Below are 27,491 nucleotides of genomic sequence, written 5' to 3' on the forward strand. Positions count from 1 at the left end.
AGGTTTTTGACCATAAAAAAAAGCTAATATTTTTAAGTAGACCTCCAAAACTCACATAAGTGAGATAGAACCTTTAACATCAGGTGACATTTCTGAGGAATTTGGAAGATACACACCAAAACTGGTTAACAAGATAAAGGAAAGCTTATTGTTGACTAAAAAATGAACCCAAACAATACTATGCTGCATATGTTGTTGTAATTTGGGGATTAAATAAACAAATGAGAATTGAAGCAGATGCCATGAAGGTGTTTGAGGATGACCATCCCCTGTGGATTGAACATCGAAAAAAAGAGCTGACATTTAAAAAGAGCTTGTACCAGTAAGTGTACAGGCCAGTATGGGACTCTATCCGTATGTATTTCACAGTCATTTGCTCATTGTTTTTTTTTTTGTTGTTGTTTTTTTAAGATGGATGATTGTGAATGAAGGACTACCCCACCAAATTGTTTTTGATGATGAATACAAGTTCCCAGCTGAAATTCGCTTTACTAAGTCCAGAATAGCTGAACTATCTGATACGATGTTCAGAATGTGAGTCTTGTGTATATAAGTATTGAAACTTGACACAAGCTGTGTCCATTAAAATCACAAACCATTTGCTTTTCTTCTTTGTATTACCCTGTCCTAATTCAGGGTGACTGAATTGACGTTTAAAGGGATGATTGGCTCATTGACGACATGAAAAATGTCTTCTGGGCCAACAAGACAACAATATCAGGTATTGTTTCACGTTTGATTTCCGCTGCTTTGCTCTACATTGCTACTGCTATAGCCTCAAGCTAACAATGAGTATTTTATTTCTGGTTTTTTTTGCCTATTTTACATCCCATTGTCGTACTTGTCTGCTCCCAACCCTGGGCTCTTATCAGTTCACTGGACCAACAGGTCTTTCTGGTCAAATTGGCTGGTCATTATAGTTGTGGCTGTTAAACAAAACAACCTCATTTCTATCTACAGTACATATCTCAATGATTAAGCTGAGCTCCAAACTAACCAGTCATCACTCACAATACGCTGTACTGGCAAAATCAGACCAATTTACGACTTTAAATCACCAAAAATAATGCATTCGAGAAGTGGCACAGTCCACAGACTACAGTAATTGTGGAAGTTAATGCATCAAATTATGGCAATTTATTTTCACATCGACACAAGAGCCAGAAGGACTAAGCAGTACAATGTTATCTGTCATATATTTTGATTATAACAGTTTTGTTATTTATTTTATATATATATATATACACATAACCCCTCCCCACAATTAACAATCACAACTAAAAACCATTTTCAGAAAATCATATTCTCACTGACCACACAGCACTGTCAAATTTTATTGTCTAATATTTTTATATTTCACTGTATTTTATTCTATGTTTATGTTGCATTTGTGTGTTTTTGTGTAAGGTGACCTTGAGTGTCAGAAAGGCACCAACAAATAAAATGTACTATTATTATTATTATTATTATTATTATTGCAAACACTTCATTCAATCAATTGTTGCTGCTAACGGTGGCACAACCAGTTGTTAGGTTCAAGGGGGCAATTACCTAGGTTATATATATATATATGTACACATAAATAAATTGAAAGACAATATTTGCGGTTCCGCAAGCCCTGCACAATAGTATGATTTCTGGACTGCATTTCAGCACAAATTTTTCCAGAGGGTTTTAAGGGGGTTTCCCACCAACCAATCAAAACAGGAAAAAGGTGAAAAGTCTGCAACTAAACACAAGCAAGTCCAGTCACCTAAAAGTGCAGTATGATGATTAAGACCTTTTGTAACAGGAAACCCTGTGACAATGTACCTTTATGTCTTTGTTTCGTCACTTTGGCAGATTCCCTTGGGTGCTTACCCAACGATTTGATGAGCCTGCCCTGAAGCAGATGATGAAGGAGTTTCAAGCAGAGTTGTCTCACCTCAGTGAAGAAATAACGGCAAGAAACTCACAGCTGGAAATGCCCTACACATACCTGAACCCAGCTGAGATAGAAAACAGTATCACTACTGAAGACAGATGAAGAGAGCAATCCTGGATTGTTAATTGACTGCATTCTGGGAGATTCTGGGTTAAATTTAAATTTGTTCCAATAATAGTTGTATATGTGCAGAGATGGATGGAAGTTTTACCTAGAAAAAATTGAAAAGTTAACTTAAGTTCTCACTAGCGTGTCAGTTGTTTTTGTACATCAGAAACAAAACAGTGGTTTAACTGGATAATCCAGTCCAGTAAATTATCCTCTAATGAAAGTCAGTGTGAACTCTTGTGAGTCCCGACTTCTACCTCGCCCTGTGTGTGTTCACAGCGGCTGTGTTTCACTCACACTACTCTTTCCCATGCCACTAATGTTTACTCCGAGAACTACGCTCGACAGGTGTCAGTTCTATGTAATCATGCCGGTAGAATGTCAATATCATTATCAACAGAGCTCCTCTCTGTCTTTGTTTTTGCTGGGATCACACTTGTGACAACTAGACGAGAAGCCTGAAGCTCAAAAAGGACACGTGTGAACACACTCATTTGTTAACATGGACGGCAAAGTGAAAACACAGGCGCAACGCATCCCGTGTGAACACAAGGTCTAAATCCCTTGAGGGAATACAAGAAGTCTGGTGCCATAGTGTCTACTCCACACAGGTATTCTGTAAAAAGCCAAAGTTTAGTTTGCACACTGACTAATTATCTATCACAATGTGCATTTTTATGAGGTGGTTTACACATGGCAGAGCAGGTACATTTGAGGATCCTTAGGATGTTAAGTAGACATGCCCCAAAAATGGCCAAACCTATCATTGTCAAAATAACAGGTTGTCTCTCAACCCTATCATTTGTGTGCACTCTGATTTCATTTCAGTTAATTTCATCACAAGATTAGCCAGTTCACAAACTCATTCCTTTGTATGGTTGCCACGAAATTAAGAGATTAGGTAAATAGATTGGGGAAGAAAACTTCACAAGCACAACAGTACAAATGCAAAAATTTACTGGACCTGGAAACTTTTGTTGTGAGCACTGTGCCAATGACAGACATTATTCTTCGGTTATGTTACAAGTTTTTATAACATCAACATAATTCTATGTATCTGTATGGTGTTTTTTTTTCAAAATTAAAAAAAAAACCCAGTATGTGTTTCTCTAAGCCTATGATTCAATACTTAAATATTTCCCCTCCTCCAAAGCTGGAATAGTTACATACTAGGGTGGGGCAGGTTACTAGATAAAGAGGCACAGATCAAAACTGCAGAGTGCGGAATACAATAACCCGGACCTGTCGTTTTAGCAATATATTAGATACTATCCACTGACAGATCATGGTTGAGTACAAGATAGAAGTGACAACAGGTGACATGCAACATGCAGGAACATGGGATCATGTATTTCTCACCCTATTTGGAAATGAAGGTCAGAGTGATCGAGCTAACTTGGACAACATTGGCAGAGACTTTACGACAGGGAGTGTGAGTTGAATCCAGTTATTCACTGCTCTTACAGTGCAAATCTTTATGTTTTGTATTTGTATGTTTATATTTTCCCTTGCAGACAGGGACATACAACATAAAAACAAGAAAGTCTCTGGGGAAATTGCTGCTGGTCAAGGTGGAAAAGGATCCGTGCTCTATTTTCCGAGATGATGAGTGGTACTGCTCTACAATAGTGGTGACGACTCCAGACGGAGAAGTCCTTCTTTTCCCCTGTCACAGGTGGATCTCCAGGGGTGAGGTGGCGGATCTGAGGGGAGGGAGAGGTCTGGAAACCCCAAAAATTGGTTATCATAGAAAATCCACATCATTATTTTTAATTTCTATTTGTCCAACTTAAAATTGACTCTTGTTTTCTCCTCTTAGCCATGAAGGTGTTTGAGGATGACCATCCCTTGTTGATTGAACATCGAAAAAAAGAGGTGACATTTAAAAAGAGCTTGTACCAGTAAGTGTGCAGAACAGTATATACTGTACAGTTATTGTCTCAGAGACTTATCTGAAGACTTAAGACAGTTGTTTGCTTTTTAGGTGGAAGACATTGGCTGAAGGACTACCTCAAGTAAACGGCTTTGATAATGCGTCCAATTTCCCAGCTGAAATCCGCTTTTCTAAGTCCAAATCAACTGAAATGGCTGATACAAAAAAAACCCTGTGGGTCTACTGGATATTAATATTTTCAATCAAGACAAACTGCATCCAATTTATAGTCATGTTCCCTTTGTTTTCCTTTGTTTTCAGTGGTATTGAACTCAAGCTTAAAGGGATGATTGGGTCCACAAAAAAATGGGAAAGCATTGAAGATATGACAAAAGTCTTCTGGAACAGACGGACAACAATGTCAGGTCATTTTCAATAGTTTTACTTCTGCTGCTTAAGACAACACAGCAGAGCTACTGCTCCAGCTTCAAGTTAGGCTTCCAAGAATGCAATTCCTGTCAGAACTTGCACAGATAATTACTATCATGCATGGGAATTTTCATACATGTCAATCTTAAAATGCAGCACTCACGTCAACTCAGGTGACCTCTAAAGTCGCATTTGCTTTTTTGATTTTCTTCCTTCCAGAGTACGTGAGAGAGCACTGGAAGGAAGATGACTTTTATGGATACCAGTTTCTAAATGGTATCAACCCCAATATGATTAAATGCTGCTCGGAGCTTCCCCCAAACTTTCCAGTCTCAGAGGAGATGGTGAAGCCTTTTCTGGAAGAGGGAACATCGCTGCAGGCAGAAATGGAGGTATATATAAAAAAAAAAAAGCTTTAAACCAGTGAAAATCTTCCATTTTGTGTTTTATGTTCCTGAATAATCCAATCCAAGACATTGGATGAATTATTAGACAATTTGTACGTTTAAGCATGTAGTTTTATTACAATTCAAAGTTACTAAATTACAAAAAAAAGTCACCACCTGGATTTAACTATGCAAATAGGTAAGAGAGTCCTGCAGTTGGTCAGGATTCATTGGGTTCAAATTGTGAAAGAGTGGATCAGGGAGTATGAGACATCATTTTCACACATGGATTGGCCACTACAGAGTCCAGACCTTAACCCCACTGAGAATCTTTGGGATGTGCTGGACAAGGCTTTGTGCAGTGGTCTGACTCTCCCATCATCAATACAAGATCTCGGTGAAAAATGAATGCAACACTGGACGGAAATAAATCTTGTGACATTGCAGAAGCTTATGGAAACAATGCAACAGGGAATGAGTGCAATAATTAAAGCTAAAGGCGGTCCAATGAAATATCAGAGTGTATGACCCCCCTTTTTTTTTTTAGGTGGTGACTTTTTTTTGACCAGGCATCTGGGCTATGTTTTGTTCTCTTCCCATACAGAAAGGCAACATATTCATCTTTGATGAGAAGAAGATGGATGGAATTCGCCCAAGAGATCACGATGGAGAACCTCTGCCTGTGACTGCTGGTCTCTGTTTGTTCTACATAAATCCAGAAAACAAACTGAAACCGATAGCAATACAGGTATTTCACTGACGCAATTAATCTGTAACAGTACTTATTTACACTGTACACGTTTAAGTGAAACCATTACGGTTGTTTTCATTTTATTCAGCTGCATCAAAAACCATCTGAGCAGAATCCCATCTTTCTGCCGAGTGACACAGAGACAGACTGGCTACTTGCTAAGATCTTTATCAGGAATGCAGATGTAATGGATCATGAGTCGACTCATCACCTCATGTGTACTCACTTTATGTCTGAGGTTTATGCTATTGCCACTCTTCGCTGCTTCCCTGTGATTCATCCACTCTACAAGGTATGAGTTTTTGTCAATGACTTCTCTCAAAGCCTTTTAAGCCTAAACATATGAATATAGTTGATTTTTAATTTATGTTTTGTTCAAGATCTTGTTGAACCTGTTACTTCCTAATCGGGGCATGATCTGTAAAGTTTTTATTTGCACATCCATATTATGTGTTGACATAAAGGACTTTTTTTCTATTTTCGGCGTCCCATTTTATTAATTAAGAACTTTTCAAATAATGATGTCTTCCTGTTAGGGATCAGCACGCGTACTTCCTGTTAAAATAAACAATGATATTTAGACATCTAACATTCTCCCCCTCTTGTCTGTTCAGCTGCTGATTCCACACTTCCGGGTCACTCTCTACTTAAACACAATAGGCCGAAAAGAGCTTTTTGGACCTGATGGGGCTCTAACTATGGTTGGGATTTGTTAACGTACAGAATTATTTCTTTTCCATTTACATAAAGTAAATACAGGTTGTTTTAACTTTTTTTACAATGCAATATTTACTCTTCTCATGATAAATATTTCTATGTTTCTGATTATTAGAGCTCACTTGGTTATGAGGGGATGATAGAGCTTATGAGAAGGACTCACTCTGAAACAACCTACAGCTCCCTCTGCCTGCCAGAAAACATCGCTGAACGGGGACTGGAGTCAGTCCCTGACTTCTACTACAGAGATGATGGACTGTCAGTGTGGAACATTATCAACAGGTACACAAAATTACTTGAGCTGTTGATTTTAAAGCATGATGCAGATCCTCATACTGTATGTAGATATAGAATAGAATAGAAGCCTTTATTGTCATTGTTTACTAAGTAGGACTGACAAAGTCTCTATATCAGGTGAGCAGAGGCTCTGAGAGCACCAGCCATTGTGTACACACTTACAAAGTCCTCTATCTCTGCCCTTTCTGGAGTCCCAGTTGTTGCCCTGTCAGTGTAGTGTGTTGAGGATCGCCGTGTGTGGTCACACAATAACTCCACATCGTCCATTTTGTGTGCAATGGACGTGGCATTGGGGAGGAAATGCAAGGGGACTTTGAGTTGCTGCCCAATAGCAAATTTGGCAGGACCGATGCTCTTGGCATCACAATCAAGTGCTGAAAGCTACTGCAGAAGACAAAAGACAGTTGGGGCATCAGTAGCTGCAGACAAGCACACCATTCCATCCAGACAATCACCATTGTGAAGATGGGAGAAAAGCTGCCAACAGTTGCTAGAGCCAGGACTGTGGCAGAAAAACTAATGATGAGTTGAGGAGCACTAAACATGCATTAAACAATAAATTACCAAAACTGTTTGTGTGTTTATCAGATTTGTGAAGGCAGTGGTAGAGTTCTATTATCCCACAAACAGTGATGTCTGTAAAGACGCTGAGCTGCAGGAATGGATCAGTGAGATATTCACTCATGGCTTCTTGGGAAACAAAGCATCAGGTATTTAACCCACACTCTGACACAATGTGTTAACACAACCTGGATATAAAGCAACGCATATTATACACTGTAAAATATCTCAAAGCAAATATAACTGATCATTGTGGTGCTGCCAACAGGAATACCAGAATGCTTTCATTGTACAGAGGAAGTGATCAGATTCATCACCATGGTGATCTTCATATCTACAGCTCAACATGCTGCAGTCAATAATGGACAGGTGAGGCAAGAGTAAATAGGAGATCAAATTTGCTTTCACTCTTCAAAGATAGTGGACATTTGACAGATCTGCAAATTTCTTCATCCCTTATTTTTTTTTTCTTTTAATAATCATCCTTAGCAAGGCCCAATCTCATATTATAATTGGACAAGATTTTGGCCTACTTAAATCTAATAAATGCATTCAGCTTTTTCTGCTGTGATTTTTTGTAAAGTGAGACAAGCAAATGTACAGAAACTGTGAAAACGAATTTCCCCAAGAGGGCAACTAACTAACTAACTAACCAACTAATACCTAGAGTCAGTCAGAACTGAGGAAGCTTCCTGGATGAGAGGTGAAAGGTCTTGAACTGTTCTCAAGCAAGTGTAGCTGCCTACTGTATCTCTACTACATGGTTTTAGGAAATTTGATGCCCTGGGCAAAGAACAACTTGGAGACAATTACTGACATCTGCAAATTCTCCAATTTGCAAGATTTTACGCAAAACACTTAACACTCTATAATCGTGGGTTAATCTCCAACTATAACCAGGGACATATCTAAAATGTCAATATTTAACAGAGGAGTCTGATGTATTTAGCGACAGCACCGTTGATCGCGAGCGGCATCACAAACCCTGCCACTGTCCAGTCCAGTGACTGTGTCAGACAGAGTCTGTGCTCCGGTCATGGAGTAAGTACTGAACAAATACTTTTAATGAACTGATTCCAATGATTCAGTGGCACTGAAAACAACTGCTTTGCATGTCATTGGTCACTCGTTTGTGTGTGTCGTGTGTAAAACAAAGTCATTACGTAGGTATTATGTAGTGTAAAACCAACCATGGCATGCCGAGGCGAGACGAGCTGGTACCATAGGTGGAAAACGGGCTTTTGTGTGTTTGTGTGAAAGTCTCTGTGTGTGTGACAACGAGGCCTATGTGTACTACTGAAGATTCCTTTATGTTGAATATAAATTCAGTTAATTTCATTTATTTATTTTTTAAAATGTAGCTACCACACTAAAACTTGTTTCATCATCTAGTTCGACTACTTCTCCTGGTTGCCAAATGGTCCAATCCTGCTGCACAAACCTCCTCCAACCACTAAGGGGCAGTCAAGCATGACGACGATTTTGGAGACTCTCCCAAATATTGGAGATACTGCCAAACTACTGGCGTTGTTGTGGTTACTTTCAAAAAGATACACTGACTTTGTAAGTTTGTGCTCATACATACATTAAAGAATACAGTATGATGATGATTAAGACCTTTTGTACCAGGAAACCCTGTGTCAATGTACTTTTCTGTACAGGTTCCCTTGGGTGCTTACCCTGAACAACGATTCGATGAACCTGCCCTGAAGCAGATGATTAAGGAGTTTCAAGCAGAGTTGTCTTACCTCAGTGAAGAAATAACGGCAAGAAACTCACAGCTGGAAGTGCCCTACACATACCTGAACCCAGCTGAGATAGAAAACAGTATCGCGACTTAAGACAATCAGAGGAAGCAATTCTGGATGATCAACTGACCGCATTAGACCTTTCTAAGACATTAGACATTTCCTTTCTTATAAGATATTAACAGCATGACGGCGGAGATGAAAATACACATAATAATAAATGGTTTTCCAGTGAAAAAGAAAACCCCCAAAACAAAATTGGCAGCTGTGGTTGCCAGAATAATTCTGTAAAACAAATACAGTAAAAACATCATTAACTTTAGCGCACAATCTGCAAGTTTTAAATATTTTTGTAGATTACTTTATTTTTTACATTTCTTCCAAGGCTGCCTCATCAGTCTTTTCCTGCTCCACCTATTACTTCTGGCACCTCCGTCTGCATTTTGCTTCACTTTTACTACCTTACTTTACTATTTGTCAAACAATGAATTGTTCTTTTGTTATCCACCCCATGCTTTGGCTTCCCCACCAAAGAAAACCTGACAAATAATTGTGTTATTAATATAATTAATAATTGACTGTTAAATTAGATTAGATTAGAATAGATTTGACTATTGTACTGAATATATATATATATATATATATATATATATATATATATATATTTGATTTGATTTGGTTGTTCTGAATTTTGTTCACTGATGTATATTTTAAAGTAGAGGTTCTGTGATTCAGATCATAACAGAGACATATTTTCGTTGATCTACATTAGTGCTGAAATCACTTATTTCAGCTTCAGGTTTTCTTCTATGTAGTTATTGTTTTCCCTTCCTTATGTAACACTACCACAGATAAATTAAGTAACACACATTTAAATATACATCTGGGAATTATAATCCTCTTAAAAAACAGTAAGGTTTTTAGTCGTCTGCAACATTACCAAATCTTTTGTAATGTAACCTCTCAACTCTAAATGAATTGCAATAAATGCAATTCAACATTCATGCTTTTTCTGCTGTCTCAATATTGGACTTTATAAACCATGTGGCAGGGGTGTATTTTCGAGTTGTTGTATTAGGTCAGTTCCGCAGCTCTGTTTTTGTTTGGATGAGCAATGTAGATAGCACCTTACAAACATACACACTCACGCACCATTTGGTGAGGCACACCTGTTCAACTGCTTGAGTACACAACTATTTAATCTTGAGGTCACACAGCAGCCCGAAGCATTAGCTTTTACAACAAGGTTTGTGCTATATACTGGAATAGGCCATACCTGTATAGACCTGTTCTGTAAACTGAATACATTCCATTGTATTTTGCAATCCACAGCCTGAGGCTGAGGACAAGGTACAATGCAAATTTCATTCACATTTTCATTGTAGTCCTTTGGCAAGCTATTTCTGAAAGTTTAGGCTCATTTTCTCAAAGACTTCCCTTCAAACACAGTCCTTGTTTTTGCAACCAGCACAGGTGCCCCGTAGTAGCTATTCAATATATTTTTACTTTATGTTTGAGCTCAAAGAACAAATTACATTACATGTCATTTAGCAGACGCTTTTATCCAAAGAGACTTACAAGGGAATTGAATACAACCTGCCAGGGGTGGAGTTGAACTTGCGACCATGAAGTCTTTGGCACACAGGGTACCAGTCTTAACCACTGAGCCACTTTGCAAAGAACATGAGTATTTTTAAACAATAAAATACAATATTTTTGAACAATTAAATCCATTTCTTTTGCTTTCTTAAAACGTGTTGTTTGCTTCGTGAAGTGTTGTTTGAAAATATTGACACAAATCTAATTCCATATGAAACAGGTTAGCAAGGTAAAGGAAAACTTACTGTTGTCTAAAAAACAAAAAAAACAACAACTATGCAGCATTTGTTGTAATTCGTAGAATAAATAAGATGTCAATTTCCCCACTGCGGGACAAATTGAATTGACTTTGAATTGACTTAGGACTTATCTTATTACATAAAATGAGAATTGGAGCAGATGGAATTAGGGGGAGGGTTTAAATGACTGGAGTCAAGTGACTAGGAAGGTTTTAAAAAGCAGAGTAGTTGAGACTTCAGAGCACAAAGAAGAAAATCCTGGACCTGTAGCCATGGCTGAGTACAAGATAGAAGTGTCAACAGGTGACATGCAAGATGCAGGAACATGGGATCATGTATTTCTGACCTTATTTGGAAATGAAGGACAGAGCGAGCGAACTGATTTGGACAACTTTGGCTGGGACTTCACGACTGGGGCTGTAAGTTGACTTCACTTGTACATTGCACGTAGAGTGCAAATGCAGTTTAGGTTGTGCATACGTATGTTATGTACAGTGGTGTGAAAAAGTGTTTGCCCCCTTCCTGGTTTCTTATTTTTTAGCATGTCTGTCACATGTTTCAGATCATCAAACAAATTTAAATATTAGTCAAAGACAACACAAGTAAACACATTGCAGTTTTTAAATGAAAGTTTTTATTATTAAGGGAGGGAAAAAAATCGAAACCTACATGGCCCTGTGTGAAAAACCATATCTGACTGTTCTGAAATGTGGTGTTCCTTTTACGCAGATGTAGTGGGACACACACCTTCCAAAAAGTTCAACTTTTGTCTCGTCAGTCCACAGAGTTTTTTCCCAAAAGTCTTGGGGATCATCAAGATGTTTTTTGGCAAAATTGAGGCGAGCCTTAATGTTCTTGTTGCTCAACAGTGGTTTTCGTCTTGGAACTCTGCCATGCAGTCTCTTTCTTATGGTGGAGTCATGAACACTGACCTTAACTGAGGCAAGTGAGGCCTGTAGTTCTTGAGATGCTGTTTTGGGTTCTTTTGTGACCTCTTAGATGAGTTGTCACTGTGCTATTGGGGTAATTGTTGTCGGCTGGCCACTCATGGGAAGGTTCTCCACTGTTCCATGTTTTCTCCATTTATGAATAATGGCCCTCACTGTGGTTCACTGGAGTCAGAAAGCTTTAGAAAGGTCTTTGTAACCTTTTTTCAGACCGATAAATGTCAATGACATTTGTTCCTGAATTTCTTTATACGGCATGATGTCTTCCTTTTTTTGGACTTCACTTTGTCTGACAGGTTCTATTTAAGTCGTCTCTTGATACAATAGGTCTGGGTGTGGCAAGTGAAATTTTCCAAAGATTTGACTAACCACAGTTACCTCATGATTGTGGGGCAATTACTTTTTCACATGGGGCCATGTAGGTTTGGATAGTTTTTTTCCCCATAATAAATAAAATCATCACTTAAAAACTGCATTTTGTGCTTACTTGGGTTATCTTTGTCGTATATTTAAATTTGTTTGATAATCTGAAACATTTAAGTGTGACAAACATGCAAAAAAAATAAGAAATCAAGAAGGGGGCAAACATTTTTTCACACCACTGTACGTTATGGTCAGATTTCAAACATTGATTTAAATTTAAAGTATTCGTACATTTAAATACAAAACCCTTTTCAAAGCACAGCATGCCGCACTTCCTTCAGTGTTAATATTTTCCCTTGCAGACAGGGACTTACACCATAAAAACCAGTTCATCTCTGGGAAGACTTCTGCTGGTCAAGGTGGAAAAGGACCCTTGCTTTTTGTTCTCAGATGATGATGAGTGGTACTGCTCCACAATAGTGGCGACGACTCCAGAGGGAGAAGTCATTCTTTTCCCCTGTCACAGGTGGATCTCCAGGGGAGAAGATGTGGAGCTGAGGGGAGGGAGAGGTCTGAAAACTCCAAAACTTATTTATCATAGAACATTCAAAGTACCATTTTAAAATGTTTTTTTATTTGAAACTAAAAGTCTGACTACTGTTTTTACCTCTTAGCAATGAAGGTGTTTGAGGATGACCATCCCCTGTGGATTGAACATCGAAAAAAAGAGCTGACATTTAAAAAGAGCTTGTACCAGTAAGTGTAAAGGACAGTATGGGACTCTATCCGTATGTATTTCACAGTCGTTTGCTCATTGTTCTGTTTTTTTGTTTTTTAAGATGGATGATTGTGAATGAAGGACTACCCCACAAAATCATTTTTGATGATGAATACAAGTTCCCAGCTGAAATCCGCTTTTCTAAGTCCAGAACAGCTGAGCTATCTGATACGAAGTTCAGAATGTGAGTCTTCTGTATATAAGTATTGAAACTTGACACAAGCTGTGTCCATTGAAGTCACAAACCATTTGCTTTTCTTCTTTCCTGTCCTAATTCAGGGGGCTAGAATTAAAGCTTAAAGGGATGATTGGCTCAAAGGAAAAATGGGCAAGCATTGACGACATGAAAAATGTCTTCTGGACCAAAAAGACGACAATATCAGGTATTGTTTCACGTTTGATTTCCGCTGCTTTGCTCTACACAGCAATGCTACTGCTATAGCCTCAAGCTAACAATGAGTATTGTTTTTCTGTTTCTTGCATTTGTATATTTTATAATGCCTATTTTACATCCCTCTGAAGTACTTGTCTGCTCCCAATCCTGCTGCTGTAACAAGTGAATTTCCCCAGTGTGGGATCAATAAAGTCAAATCTAATCATTTTATGGGCTCTTATCAATTTACTGGACCAGTAGGTATTTCTGGTTAAACTGGCTGATCATTATAGTTGTAGCTGTTAGAATGATCATGCAGTTTGCACTTTTGGGAACCAGGAAAAAAACAACCTCATTATTATGTGCAGTACATATCTCAATGACTTAGCTGAGCTCCAAACTAACCAGTCATCACTCACACAGTAAGCGTTATTGGCAAAATATGACCAATTTATAACTTTAAATAAACAAATACAATGCATTCAAGATGTGACACAGTCCACAGACTATAGTAATTGTAATCTTTGCCTAACTGTGGAAGTTAATGCATCACATTATGACAATGTATTTTCACATCTACACAAGAAGCGGAAGCAGGAGGACTAAGCAGTACGATGTTATCCGTCATATTTTGATTATAAGATTTTTTTAATTAATTATGGTAAATCTACATGCTCTGTCCTGAACACACACATATATATACATATAAATATTGTATGACAATATTTGCGGTTCTGCAAGCGCTGCACAAAAGTATGATTTCTAGACTGCATTTCAGCACAATTTTTTTATGAGCATGTTAACTTGACCTTGGTGGGTAAAAGGATTTTGAACATCACATTCAGGCATTTGCTTTCTTCCCTCTAGAGTACCTTGAAGAGCACTGGAAGGAGGATGACTTTTACGGATACCAGTTTCTAAACGGAAACAACCCCAACATGATTAAGCGTTGCTCTGAGCTTCCTGAAAACTTTCCAGTCACACAGGAGATGGTGAAGCCTTTTCTGGAAAAGGGAACCTCTCTGCAGGAGGAAATGAAGGTATTACAGAAGAATGGCTTTAAACCAGGGATATCTTTTGTTTTGGGAGATAATTTGTTGATTTACCATGTTTGTAATTTTATTATGGTTTATCTGCACCATTTATTACAAATCTGTGCTTTATCACGATGCCTTGATTCTGTACCTCATAGAAAGGCAACATATTCATCTTTGATGAGAAGAAGATGGATGGAATTCGCCCAAGAGATAATGATGGAGAACCTATGCCTGTGACTGCTGGTCTCTGTTTGTTCTACATGAATCCAGAAAACAAACTGAAACCAATAGCAATTCAGGTATTTCACTGACACAATGAATCTGTCACCATATTTATTATTAGGATATGTAGGTGTGAGTGAAATCAACATTTTTCTTTATGTTCAGCTTCATCAACAACCATCTGAGCAGAATCCCATCTTTCTGCCGAGTGACACAGAGACAGACTGGCTACTTGCTAAGATCTTTATCAGAAATGCAGATGTAATGGATCATGAGTCGACTCATCACCTCATGTGTACTCACTTTATGGCTGAGGTTTATGCTATTGCCACTCTTCGCTGTTTCCCTGCGATTCATCCACTCTACAAGGTATGACGACACAGCAGAGTTGTTTTTGTTCAATTTCAACCCTCTCTCACATCATTTAATCCGTACTCTCACATCATTTAATCCTTAAATTTAAAACAAATGATAATCTTTGGTGCAGATGTTGTCCAAGATTTGGTTAAACTTGTTTCCTCTTTGTCATTCTCTGTATTGTGTGTTAGGTTTTCATTTGCCCGTCCTTCAAGTGCCTCAATATAAAATATTGTGCTCAATTAAATGTACATGTCTTAACAAGGATATTTTTAAATTTCAACTTCAACAGAGGCAGTGTACACTGTCAGTTCGCCACTGCACCACTTTTCATATAACTAATAAACATGTTGATCATGCCCTCCTTCACCTTTAGTGACAAATACAACCAAAGTTTGCTCATCTTATTAAGAGATTTAACATTTTTTCCCCTCTGTCTGTTCAGCTGCTGTTTCCACACTTCCGCTACACTCTCTTCTTAAACACAAGAGGTCGAAAACTTCTTCTTGGACCTGAAGGGTCTCTAACCATGGTAGGGATGTTTGACGTACAATTTACAAGTATATGTTACCACTTTTACAATTTAATTTTTACTCTCAGAGAAACTTCTTAATATTTCTGTGTTACTGATTATTTAGAGCTCACTTGGGTGTGAGGGGATGATAGAGCTCATGAGAAGAACTCATGCTGAAACAACCTACAGCTCCCTCTGCCTGCCAGAGAACATCACTGCACGAGGACTGGAGTCTGTCCCCAACTTCTTCTACAGAGATGATGGACTCAAAGTGTGGAACATCATCAACACGTAAGTACATTTATTTAAACTGCACATTTAAAATGGGCTTTAAAAACAGTGTGCATGTGTTACTCAACCCAATTTTATCCAACGTTTATCAGATTTGTGAAGGCAGTGGTGGAGTTCTATTATCCCACACACAGTGATGTCTGTAAAGACAGTGAGCTGCAGGAATGGATCAGTGAGATATTCACTCATGGCTTCTTGGGTAACAAAGCGTCAGGTATTTAACCCACATTCTGACACAATGTGTTAGCACAATCTGAATATATGTAGAAAATTGTACAGTACAGTACAGAATATTTCAAAGCAAATAACTGATAATTGTGGTGCTGCCGACAGGAATACCAGCATGCTTTCATTGTACAGAGGATGTGATCAGATTCATCACCATGGTGATCTTCACATCGACGGCTCAACATGCTGCAGTCAATAACGGACAGGTGAGGCAGGAGTTAACAGGTGATCAAGTTTGCCTTCACTCTTCAAAGGTAGTGGACATTTGACAGATCTGCAATCTTCTTCATCCAGTGTCATGTGTCTTTTTAACAATTGTCCTTAGAAGGCCATGGTAACACCCCTTAAATGTTAGATTACATTCTAGACCGGTAAACACTCCCCACCAACCAGTCAAAACAGGAAAAAGCCTCCTCGATGAGAGGTCACTACACTCTTGAAAGTCCCTTCATGCTGAATATAGTTATCAAATTAGTTTTTCATCAATGTTGCCACAAAACAACCATATAAATAAAACCACTGAAACTTGTTTCATTGTCTAGTTCGACTACTTCTCTTGGATGCCCAATGGCGCAATCCTGCTGCACAAACCTCCTCCAACCACTAAGGGGCAGTCAAGCATGGAGACGATTTTGGAGACCCTCCCAAATATTGGAGATACTACCAAAAACATGGCAATGTTGTGGTTACTTTCAAAAAGCTATGCGGATTTTGTAAGTTTGTGCTAAAAAAAAATGCAGTATGATGATTAAGACCTTTGGTAACAAGAAACCCTGTGACAATGTACTTTTCTGTCTTTGTTTTGTCACTTTGGCAGATTCCCTTGGGTGCTTACCCCGAACAACGATTTGATGAGCCTGCCCTGAAGCAGATGATTAAGGAGTTTCAAGCAGAGTTGTCTTACCTCAGTGAAGAAATAACGGCAAGAAACTCACAGCTGGAAGTGCCCTACACATACCTGAACCCGACTGAGATAGAAAACAGTATCACTACTTAAGACAGATGAAGAGAGCAATCCTGGATTGTTAATTGAATAAATTCTGGGAGATACTGTATGGGTTTATGAGTGGGAGCATGCTGCATGACAAGATAAGCAGAGTGAGAGTTTCTGCTCTCATATCAGGTTTTTAAGATTCATGCTGTGATGTGTCGATCAGATGACGTGAATAATCAAAAACAGTAAATAAACTGAATTTAAACCAGTTCTTATTTGTTCCTTTCTTGTGACATACTAAGCTGATGAGGCACACCCGTTTCCAGTTCCTCATCTGCATCCTTAACACTCCACTACTCTGCCAGATTCTTCTTCAAAGATGCTAATTCTATAGTTAGGCAGCTCCCTCCACCTGACTTTTACTTTTCCCTTTTGTAAGACAACGATGTTCAGTAATCTACTTTTGTTATCCAGTCTCTGGTTTCACCACAAAAAAACAAAATCAAGTAATTGTGTTTTTATATATTAACATGGGTGCCAAAAATCAAAAACAGACAGAACATTTCATTACAAGATTAGCCAGGTCATTTTGCAGGAGGGAGTTATACGGGACATAGCAGACATTTCTTATTCGTTTGTATGGTTGCCATGAAAGTAGGAGAAATAGATAAAGCAAGACAACTAGACGAGCACAACAGGTCGTCATCAAAAAATGCCAAAACTAGTGGAACTGGAAACTTTTGTTCTGAGCACAACTAGGGTAGGGCAGGTTACTAGATAAAGAGGCACAGAAAGAGGCACTGAAAACAAAAACCTGGACCTGCCATTTTATCAATTGTCCACTGACAGGTTGAGTACAAGATAGAAGTGACAACAGGTGACATGCAACATGGGATGATGCATTTCACACCCTATTTGGAAATGAAGGTCAGAGTGATCGAGCTGACTTGGACAAATTTGGCAGGGACTTTACGACTGGGAGTGTAAGTTGAATCCAGTTATTCATTGCTCTTACATTGCAAGAGGTTGCCTGTGTATGTTTATATTTTCCCTTGCAGACAGGGACATACAACATAAAAACAAGAAAGTCTCTGGGGAAACTTCTGCTGGTCAAGGTGGAAAAGGATCCGTGCTGTATTTTCCCTGAAAATTAGTGGTACTGCTCTACAATAGTGGACATGACTCCACAGGTGGATCTCCAGGGGAGAAGATGTGGAGCTGAGTGGAGGGAGACTCCAATAATCGGTAATCATAGAAAAGCCACATTATTATTGTACCACATTGCTGAACCACAGAGGCACATTTATCCAGTTTTTTAGGTCACAGTTTTCCTCCAGGGCTGCCACGTTGGAGTACTTGTGAAATGTTACTGCATGTTTAACCATTTGTCTGTAGGTTAAGGAAACCTGTTTGACAAGGACCAGGCAGCAATTTCAATGGATGAAAAGAGGCAACTTTGAAATGTGTTAAACAGGTCGCTGAAATAAGTTTAAATATACTCTTACTTATATGCTTTTAATGTTGTTAATAATAGCATAATCTATTCCAGCAGATACACCTTATGTTTATTCACAACCACTTTTACTGTTGCAATAAATGCATACACGGCATACAGTAACTTCATTTATAATTGTTTTTAATGCTGGAACACTAACCATTCATGCTTTTTCTGCTGTCTATATAGATGTTACAATATGATAGTAATTTTCAAGTTCTTGTTTTAGGCCAGCTCTGCAGCTATGTGTTTGTTCAAATGAGCAGTGCAAATAGTTGTGTAGCTAATACACCACACTCACTGATCTGTTCACTTAATTTGTAGTCACCGCTGTAATAACAATGATTGTCACTTTTTTGTAATGGTCAATTTCTTATTTTACAGTATGTAGATAACGTATGGATGGATGTTACAGTAGTGTGGGTAGTGTTGCGCCTTCTCTTCCTCGGTCTGTTTGTGAGGCAGAATTCAGTGTGAGTGAAGCCAATCTTTAGTTACTGAAAACTTCAGAAAGAGGCTGCACTTTAGACTGTCTGAGAACTGTGCCTGTTCTAGTGCTAGTTTGTCTTGTATGCAAATACATACTTATCTATTGTGAAACAATTTGGTGTGTTTTCCAGGTCAACGACACTATTCTTTTAGCAGCCAAAATGTCTAAACTTGTAATCTTTGATCTTTCCTGTGCAGCCCTATAACCTAACAGACTAAACAGAAAAAGGAGGACTTGTATGCCTTAAAATACATACTGATACTGATCTGCTCAGAGATACAAATTGTAAATATGACATGAATTGGGAACAAGTTTTAACTGCACAATGTACCTATATTTGACCATTGCTGTGCAGCCCTTTGAACCACAAGACAGCTCGCTGGTTCAATCCAAAGTTGGGCCAAGGGTTGAGGTGCCCCTGAGCAAGGCACCCAATCCCCCCATTGCTCCCCAGGTGGCTTGTTTAAATGCAGGGGACAAGTTCACAATCACTAATTTGTGTGTGCAAAAATGACTATATTAAATCTAATCTAGACTGCTACAACCCGTGTACCTAATAAAGTGGCCGGGGATTATGTGTGCACACACAAGCCTAAAACGTGTATGAGAAAGTGGGCTATTTGCCCACTTACTGTGACACAGTTGTAACATATTCCCATCTTTGCTACCAGGCTGAAGCGTACCCGGTTATTTTTAGACACTTTGCTCTGTCTGTCGGCTGCACAGAATTAAAACCCGCGCTGTAATAAGACTATTACACGAATAAACCTCGCGTGGACTACTGAACAAAACAAGACGTCAAAGTCGAGGCCGAGTGCGACAATGTTGTTCAGATTCGGAGTCATTCTCACGCCAGAGTCCGCGGACGTGGAGCTGCTGATTTTGGGCTCGCGAGAGGAAATGGGCCACTGGGACCTGAGCAGAGCGGTGCTCATGAAAACCTCACAGAAGCTTCTGTCGTGCCACGAACCGAGTCTGTGGACCTGCGACGTGCAGCTGGCAGAGCCATACCGAGACCCACTGTGGTTTAAGTTCATCAAGAGAGTCCGAGGTTCTTACGTGTGGGAAGGTATAAAACTACAAAAAAAATACACACACCGCAACACTGCGAGTAGAGCTGCTGTAAACGCTGTTTTGTTGAAGGTTATTTGAGTTTGTGTGTACAAAAGCACCTCCGCCATGTTTGCTTCATGCAGTGTAATGTGTACTCACCGCCACAAGATGGCGGTAACGTGACGCTTGTCATATTTAAAAAAATTAATTGTGCTCATATTAGTTCTAATAGTCGTATATTTTCAAATATCAGTCGTGCAATAATAAATGAATCATGAGTATCTGCTCATATTTCTGTTATTGGAAGGTATTCATTTTTGTATGCATCAGTAAAAAAAGAAATACTAATTTAAGACACACCATGTTCTGCAACACATGTTGTCCCTCAAAGGCAAATATAGATGACATTTGTCCACATTTATTTGGGAGAGACACATTTTCTACTTTAAAATCATTTCTTAACGAGTGCTGGGCACTTGGTCACTTACCTGCAGACGGATCTTCTTCTGTCACCAGGTAGCGGTCCAAGCCATGACAGGTGCTGTGTGTATGATAAGAGGAACATGGTAGATGGAGTGCACTGCCACCCAATCGGTCACTGGATAGAGGAAACGGGACACACGGATGAGATGAAACACACCACCAGCTTTTACTTCAATGTGGCTGGTCAGAAGGCCATGCACTTTTCCAGGTAATGCTATAAAACCCTGTGTTTTTTACATTCATAAAGCAAAGCAAAACATGTCCCAGTGAATTTTGAAACTACAGAATTAGAAAGTTGGCACACTGATGTCAGATTGTCATTATACAGCGAGTCAATACACTTGACAGCGAGTCAATAATAAGCTTTGTACTTGTTGTTGTTGCTGAATCTGTCGGTGCATAATCTCCTTCTTTAATCGGAACATTTATGAACAATAAAATAACGTTAGTTGACTGTGCCCAGCCAAGAAATAGACCAGCATATGGCATTATGTAAAATGAAAATATTCTATGTACATTTTGGATGTTATGGATTTAACAAACAAGAGGTTTAGAGGTGCTGGTGGTTAAAGTGTTTTTCATTGTAAAAAGAAAATCAAACCTACATTAATGTAACATATACAAACATAGATCCAGGGGAATGTGATGCTTATTGAAAAGAAACCGGCCTTTGAGATGTTAAATCTCAAAGTTAATAATACCAAAATTAACAAAATCCCCTGGGCACAGTGAATTTGCGTGCGGAAATGTTTTGCTCAAATCAGCTCTTTCCTCATCTTCCCTAAAGTTTTCACAGATAATTGATCTTCAATAAAGCATGCATTGCATTAATCTGTGTTCTAAGTACCAGCTTAAGTTAAACTTTGTCCTGATATTAAATCTGACAGAGTAAATACCTTAAGCTGTGCTTCATTGTCCTGTAAAATGGACAGGGCAGACGAAGCTGTCTCTTCATTTCTTTTTTGTTTTTTTTTACCTTGCTTTCTATCGTCTAGTAATCAGTGCCTGTCACTATGTTATCGTCTGTTGAGCAGTCAGACAGTCAGCCTCTTTGATCCACACAGAAATATCTTGATAACAGTGACATTGATTTGCACTGGTTTGTGAATTCAGACAAACATTTCTGCATGATCCCCATACCACCACAACAATGACATTCAGGATTTTTTGTGTAATGCATCGACACTACAGTGGATTCATATCAGATGACTTGAGATCTGGCATGCTGCCCTTTTGGTCTGTCATCCAGTAGGTTAAACAGTAATTCACCATGTTCTGATACTGTAAATGGCAGGTTTAGCTTTACAAATGCACTAAAGTGTGTTGGATACACATTTTTATGTCAATTAAATCTGCATTTGAGACTTTGATTTCATGCTGGATGTTTTGTGTACTGTTGTTACCATCAGTCATAATACATGGCTTCCTTCTGTAATGTGCCATACATCCCAGACACAGCAAAACTAAGCACAGACCTCTGGCATAGTGAGCTGATAAGTGGCATTGGTATACACATGGCTGATGCCATCAGGTTTTAATTTGCATCTATAGACCTAACGAGACTTGAGACAAGGACCCGTATTGTAGACATCCTTCTGGTTCATGGCTTTTTAAATAGTATCTTTTAGAGCTTGCATCCAAGTATGATTCAAATTCACCTCTGCAGTAAATCATGATATGATTCAGAGAGAATTCAACTCATTTTTAAGCTGGTACCTCTGTCTCTTAAGCTCATATTCAAAGGGGAGTTTTTTCATCAAACAAGTGGGATATCTCAATTAACTGACACAAAGCAGACACTGACTTCCAACATTTAACTACTGTATAATCTTGCATGTATGAAAAGACCAAGAAAAACAAGAAAACCATTTCTTCACATTTTCATGTTAATGTAACTGATTCAAAGTGTGGTTAGCGCTCTTGCCTTTGCAGCAAGAAGACCCAGGTTTGAGCTCCGGTTAGAACAAGGGCCTTTCTGCATGTAGTTTGTTCATGTTCTCCCCATGTGTGTGGGTTTTCTCTCTATATTGACCTTTGGTGTGATTTGTCCCTGCAATGGACTGGCGAACTCTAGAGTAGAGGACAAAGCGGTAGTAATGGATGGATAATGGATAATGGATGGATAGATGATTAAAATTGTGAAACTGATACCTTACAAGAGAAATAAAATGTTCACAAACTGTACAGATAAATTGTCAAATAGGTGCCATGTCTTTTAAGTATGAAAAACAAATACAGCTAAAACATTTTGGAAGTATTTTTATGTACTAAATAAATAAAAAAAACATAAGCGGAAAACAGCATTTGTTTCATTCACTGTTGACTTTATGCATGCCGATAAGCCCTAACAGATTCTGCCTCGTGGGATGGTGTTCAGGAAGAAAATTAGAGGGACAAGAGATAATATTTTGATTGTTGAAGACCTGCCAAGCACCAGCTTTCTTACCAGTTTAGGACAGTAATTAAAGGGTGACTTAACCCCCTCTTCTGAGGCTAAATCCACCCAAGCCTCATTTTGAAAAATGCCAAGAAGTGGGCTAGGAGATGAGTGGGGGAAAGGAGGAGGGAGGGAGAGTGGGGAGCAGCGCAGGGTGTGTGGTCTGGTAGTGAATGTGACAGAGTAGTAGCTGTGTGGAAACTATTCGCTGCTAATGAGGTGTTGTACGAGTCGAGCCTCTCATTCACTCACACTGCACTCCGAGCTGAGTGGTGGAGAGAGAAAAGTGATGTAGCCACAAATCTGGCATTTATACAACTGGAGAGGAGTCTAGTTCAATGAGCCTCGCACTGATTGGACAAGAGGGTGACAAAAAAGCATACCAGTGACACAAGAGTAGACTAAAAAAGCAAATGGCAAAAATTGACAATTTGTTTTCACCTGAAAAGCTCAATTAGCTCAATTTCTTAAAACTTTGCTTTTGAATTGCAAATCCATTTTAATCCTGAGCAGTCTGATTATATTCACTTCACAGTCAGTCAGTCAGTCTTCATCTAACCGCTTTATCCTCCACCAGAGGGTCGCGGGGGGTGCTGTGCCAATCTCAGCTACATCGGGCGATAGGCGGGGTACACCCTGGACAGTTCGCGAGTCCATCGCAGGGCCACATACAGCTAGAGACAAACAATCATTCACTCTCACACTCACTCCTACGGTCAATTTAGAGTGTCCAATTTTACCTAAACCCCACATTGCATGTTTTTGGACTGTGGGAGGAAGCCGGAGAACCCGGAGAGAACCCACGCACACACGGGGAGAACATGCAAACTCCATGCAGAAAGGCCCTTGTTCCAACCGGGGCTCGAACCCGGGTCTTCTCGCTGCAAGGCGAGAGTGCTAACCACCACCCACCGTGTGTCCCATTCACTTCACTTCACAGTGAATATAATAAATATATAAACATCACAGCAGTTTACTGTTGCTGTGAAAAGGACACAAACATGCAAATGAATGATTCCTTTATCCTCGTTCATGGCTTGCAGGGTGCTTCCATGCATTTGGCTTGGCAGCTGTCCTCGACAGGTGGAACATGTGACGATCAAGATGAAGCATGAACTGGGCGTCACTGCAGTGATGAACTTCCAAACAGAGTCAGACTTGGTGAACAACTCCTATGGCTGCAGACGCAACCCTGATGAGGCCATGACCCCAGAGACCATGATGCATTTGTACAAAGACTGTGGCATTGTGTATGTGTGGCTGCCGACACCTGACATGAGCACTGAGGGTAAGTCGATTTTTGTGTGTTAAATTCCAAGAAAAAGATTTACTTCTCAAGGGCAAGTCTTTTCATCGGCTTTATTGACAAAAGAGCAGTGTAGCTACGTCCATGTAACCAGGTGACTCGAATCTGATTTTTCCGGTTTACGCGTCTCAGATGTGATGATTTCTGGGCTGTAAGGACACAGAAATACAATCGGGAATTCTGACATACACAAATGAAAATGGTTATATCAGAATCATGCAGCTCTTTGAATTAAACATTGGTGTCGTCAACCTGCACCATGAATGCGCGGTAAAATCAAGCCAAATCTCACCCAAATTTCAGCTATGATAGTGTGTCTGAATGTACCCTAAGGGGATTGATAAAGGGCACATCTTATCCTACATATCTCCCACTTCAATACAAAGTTGTTTCATAATATGACGAATGAGGTATGCCATTTGAGAGGGAAGTCACGTTCAGATGCAAGACAGTGACGATGTGAACCGTCAAATCTGATCTGCTATACAAAGACTTCAATATGCATGGGTTAATCTGAATGTCTGTTGTGTGACTCTCTTCTTCTCCAGGTCGCATTAGGATGCTTCCCCAGGCTGTATTCCTGCTTCACGGTCTCTTGGCGAATGGCCACTCCGTGTATGTTCACTGTAATGCTGGAGTGGGCAGGTCGACAGCTGCTGTGTGTGGCCTACTCATGTACGTCCTTGGCTGGAGTCTGAGGAAGGTGCAGTACTTTGTCACCGTCAGGAGGCCAGTTGTGTACATAGATGAGGAGGCTTTAGTCCGGGCCCAGGCAGACTTTGTCCAAAAGTTTGGACAACTGAGACCATCCTTCTCTTACCTAGAGACATGAGAGTTAAGAGTGTCCTTGTGCTGACGTTTTCGTTGTGAAGAAAAACCTTTCTGGACTTGGAAGTGAATATATAAGTATGTAAATAACTGACTTCAGCAACTTGGCTTTTGAAATCTAATTGATCCCCACTAATGCATGGAGATTTCTACTGTTTAGCAATTGATAGTACTGTGATAGTTTGGCTTTAATCTACAGGAATTACTACCCTGTCAAATGATGCACTGAGGACAACATTAGCATTTCTCAGTAAATGTCCACAGGGGAATTGGGATTGCAATGGCATTTTCTTTCAGCCGTTTTTGTAATAATCAATGAACAGTGTTGACATTTTGAGAATGTGACTTTTAACTCATGTGTTGAACAGCAGGCATTGAGAGAAACATAAAGCAAAACAAACTAAATATCAATATACTAAAAAGTGACAGAGACGTTGTGCACAGTGCAGGGTATGATATTTCATTTATAGGCAGGTAGGAAGCATGCTAAAAATGTAGGGAAATACAAACTACTCCCTGTTATTCTCCATTTGCACAACTGTCTATCAAAAGAATCCCTTTTTTTTCTTTTAGAAGGAAAGATTATGTTTTTTGAAGCAAAGTCTTGATGCAGCATGAAAATGGCACTCCTTACCAAAGCAACAAATTCATTTGTGAAATGACAATGCCTCTCTATATCTGTCAAGGTATTCTGTTCCGAGACATCGAATAACGCAGCTCCGCCTCTGCCTTCCTCTGAAAGCTTGATCGCATTTCGTTTTTATTTATTTATCCAGCAGATGTTATTCAGACCCATCTCCTAAATAACCAACACAACATCCCTTCCGGACCATTTTAATGCATACACAATAAGACATTATTGGAGTACCTTTCTTCTGCCTAGACACACAATAAGGATATATTGCTTTTTCTTTTACAAGATACTGTTTTGATTGGAGAAATTTAGTGGATTTGGGAGTAGAGAAGAGTCTTCTCAAACACGTCTTACAGCTTCTCATTTCTTTTCAGTAAGTCCCTGCAGAAGACAGCACCTTAAAAGGGTGTCAGTGGAGACGAGTGGGTGGATGGAGCCCTGCGTGTGTGCTAGCGGAAGCAAAACTGTGGGTTTCTAAACATTCTAAAAATAAATGCATAAAACCTGAATTTTTTTTTTACTGAGTAGAATGTGGAGCTGGTTTGAAAAATAAGTACCTATACCTTATATACCTTACTATATGTGTGCAGCTACTGAAGTTTGTCACTTAAATGGATGCCAATGTTATTGGTAAATGTGTCACATACTCTCAGAAGTCGGGGTTAGAAACTCTAACAGAGACAATTTAATATGTAGCAGGTGTTCCACAAATATAGATCTTCGTTTAATCCAGAATGTTTCCTGAGAATACACCATGCACTTGTTTCCCTTGTGTTTTGGTTTGCTGTAAGTCCCTGACAAGAGTTTGTTCCGCATTTCCCTCACTTTACAGATTTTTGTTTTGCTGATTTAAAGCTCCACATGATATTCACCATTGTAAAGTGTGTCCCTTTTGTCTTTTTAATCTGAACAAAGTGAAAAGAATTCAATTAAATGTTTAAAATGAAACCATCAGGTACCTCATTTAGATGTAGAACAGATCAACAGCAAGGAGGGGTGTTAATAATTAACTGTTAGTCAATGAATTGCCCTTAAGAATTAAGAATGTATATCATTTAATTGACAATGTATGTTTCGTTTTGTCTAGCGGCCTCAGAGTCACAGCAGGACAACACAAGCAGCTATTTCAAGCAACAGCCTTGTTTTAATAGACTTGCATAATGTAACTTATGTGCCGCAAAGGTACAAATGTTCAAGTAACATGTGTTTCCATTATTTATTATTCACAACCAATGGTTAAGGAAAATGCGCAAATTCTGCAACCCTAACTGTAGAGCTGCAACTAACGATTATTTTCATAATCGATTAATCTGTCGATTACTTTCTCGATTAATCGTTTGGTCCATAAAATATCAGACCTTAAAAAAAGTTGATTGGTCTTCATCAAACCTCGAAATAATGATGTGTTCAAATGTCTTGTTTTGTCCACAAACCTAAATGATTCACTTTTAATGATATTTTTGTTATCCAGAGCAAAGAAATTAAGAAAATATTCACATTTAAGAAGCTTAAACAATCTTGTTTTAATCATGAAAAAAAGCTTCAAATCGATTATCAAAATAGTTGTCGATTAATTTAGTAATCGATTAATAATCGATTAATCGTTTCAGCTCTACCTAACTGCCACAATCATTCTGCCGTTATCTGAATAAATCTCTGGTCATTTAAGTACAGAGTAGTCTACTGCATTCATGTCCTGCATTTTTATAATGTAACTGAATGACCACTATACAATGAGATGGTTAACTATGGTATGTGCACCAGATTACACAAACTTCACAGCACCAATGTACATTATGAACAAGTGATGCTCTAAACCCCCAAAGGAAGACTAATATCAATCAAATATAATTGTGTGTTTAGCTAAATCCTTTGTCAGAATCAATTAAATAGAAGGTTAAAACCCAAACATAACAAGTCAGTAACAAGTAGTATAATGTGAGTGTTATGATATTCACTGTGTGACATATGTAAGAAATGTATTATATTAAGAATAAATTGATGATGCGTCGTCAGAGACTGAGGAAACACGTTAACACACCCACACACAAGATACCAACAGAGTGAGCAAATACAGAATGCAGTCAAA

General features: G+C 39.0%; 3 protein-coding genes across 5 annotated transcripts; all 3 read left to right on the forward strand.

Annotated features, from left to right (window-relative positions):
* The first annotated feature begins 225 nt into the window (after positions 1 to 225).
* LOC122783967 (hydroperoxide isomerase ALOXE3-like) lies at positions 226 to 9,798 on the forward strand. 2 transcript variants are annotated; one of them, XM_044048962.1, is made up of 14 exons: positions 3,221 to 3,464; positions 3,547 to 3,751; positions 3,852 to 3,933; positions 4,017 to 4,139; positions 4,227 to 4,330; positions 4,554 to 4,726; positions 5,325 to 5,468; positions 5,560 to 5,763; positions 6,086 to 6,172; positions 6,304 to 6,470; positions 7,074 to 7,195; positions 7,315 to 7,415; positions 8,439 to 8,609; positions 8,708 to 9,798. In XM_044048962.1, the coding sequence occupies exons 1-14, from the start codon at positions 3,318 to 3,320 to the stop codon at positions 8,885 to 8,887; spliced, it is 2,010 nt and encodes a 669-aa protein (XP_043904897.1). In that variant the 5' UTR covers positions 3,221 to 3,317; the 3' UTR covers positions 8,888 to 9,798. The 2 variants fall into 2 exon arrangements, with proteins under 2 accessions (XP_043904898.1, XP_043904897.1); XM_044048963.1 differs by lacking the exons at positions 3,221 to 3,464; positions 3,547 to 3,751; positions 3,852 to 3,933 and adding an exon at positions 226 to 322.
* An 820-nt stretch (positions 9,799 to 10,618) lies between these two features.
* On the forward strand, positions 10,619 to 16,944 carry LOC122783965 (hydroperoxide isomerase ALOXE3-like). The gene is made up of 14 exons (XM_044048961.1): positions 10,619 to 11,051; positions 12,305 to 12,512; positions 12,617 to 12,698; positions 12,782 to 12,904; positions 13,000 to 13,103; positions 13,961 to 14,133; positions 14,286 to 14,429; positions 14,518 to 14,721; positions 15,155 to 15,241; positions 15,348 to 15,514; positions 15,607 to 15,728; positions 15,848 to 15,948; positions 16,285 to 16,455; positions 16,560 to 16,944. Exons 1-14 carry the CDS (start codon positions 10,905 to 10,907, stop codon positions 16,737 to 16,739), a joined length of 2,013 nt encoding a protein of 670 aa, XP_043904896.1. The 5' UTR covers positions 10,619 to 10,904; the 3' UTR covers positions 16,740 to 16,944.
* A 2,327-nt stretch (positions 16,945 to 19,271) lies between these two features.
* epm2a (EPM2A glucan phosphatase, laforin) lies at positions 19,272 to 26,283 on the forward strand. 2 transcript variants are annotated; one of them, XM_044048636.1, is made up of 5 exons: positions 19,272 to 19,730; positions 20,231 to 20,405; positions 23,678 to 23,922; positions 24,489 to 24,643; positions 25,777 to 26,283. In XM_044048636.1, exons 1-5 carry the CDS (start codon positions 19,484 to 19,486, stop codon positions 25,777 to 25,779), a joined length of 825 nt encoding a protein of 274 aa, XP_043904571.1. In that variant the 5' UTR covers positions 19,272 to 19,483; the 3' UTR covers positions 25,780 to 26,283. The 2 variants fall into 2 exon arrangements, with proteins under 2 accessions (XP_043904571.1, XP_043904570.1); XM_044048635.1 differs by having other exon boundaries at positions 24,489 to 26,283.
* The last annotated feature ends 1,208 nt before the right edge of the window (positions 26,284 to 27,491 follow it).

The sequence above is a fragment of the Solea senegalensis genome, linkage group LG17 (assembly GCF_019176455.1).
Source record: "Solea senegalensis isolate Sse05_10M linkage group LG17, IFAPA_SoseM_1, whole genome shotgun sequence".
Lineage (NCBI taxonomy): Eukaryota > Metazoa > Chordata > Actinopteri > Pleuronectiformes > Soleidae > Solea > Solea senegalensis.

What these genes read in the sequence shown, in the direction of transcription:
- LOC122783967 (XM_044048962.1), top strand. Translation starts at nt 3,318, where the DNA reads ATGGTTGAGTACAAGATAGAAGTGACAACAGGTGACATGCAACATGCA. An exon ending in GGATCTGAGGGGAGGGAGAG is followed by an intron (nt 3,752 to 3,851) that starts GTCTGGAAACCC and finishes TTCTCCTCTTAG; the next exon opens with CCATGAAGGTGTTTGAGGAT. An exon ending in CGCTGCAGGCAGAAATGGAG is followed by an intron (nt 4,727 to 5,324) that starts GTATATATAAAA and finishes CTTCCCATACAG; the next exon opens with AAAGGCAACATATTCATCTT.
- LOC122783965 (XM_044048961.1), top strand. Translation starts at nt 10,905, where the DNA reads ATGGCTGAGTACAAGATAGAAGTGTCAACAGGTGACATGCAAGATGCA. An exon ending in GGAGCTGAGGGGAGGGAGAG is followed by an intron (nt 12,513 to 12,616) that starts GTCTGAAAACTC and finishes TTTACCTCTTAG; the next exon opens with CAATGAAGGTGTTTGAGGAT. An exon ending in CTTGGGTAACAAAGCGTCAG is followed by an intron (nt 15,729 to 15,847) that starts GTATTTAACCCA and finishes TGCTGCCGACAG; the next exon opens with GAATACCAGCATGCTTTCAT.
- epm2a (XM_044048635.1), top strand. Translation starts at nt 19,484, where the DNA reads ATGTTGTTCAGATTCGGAGTCATTCTCACGCCAGAGTCCGCGGACGTG. An exon ending in AAGGCCATGCACTTTTCCAG is followed by an intron (nt 20,406 to 23,677) that starts GTAATGCTATAA and finishes CATGGCTTGCAG; the next exon opens with GGTGCTTCCATGCATTTGGC. An exon ending in ACCTGACATGAGCACTGAGG is followed by an intron (nt 23,923 to 24,488) that starts GTAAGTCGATTT and finishes CTTCTTCTCCAG; the next exon opens with GTCGCATTAGGATGCTTCCC.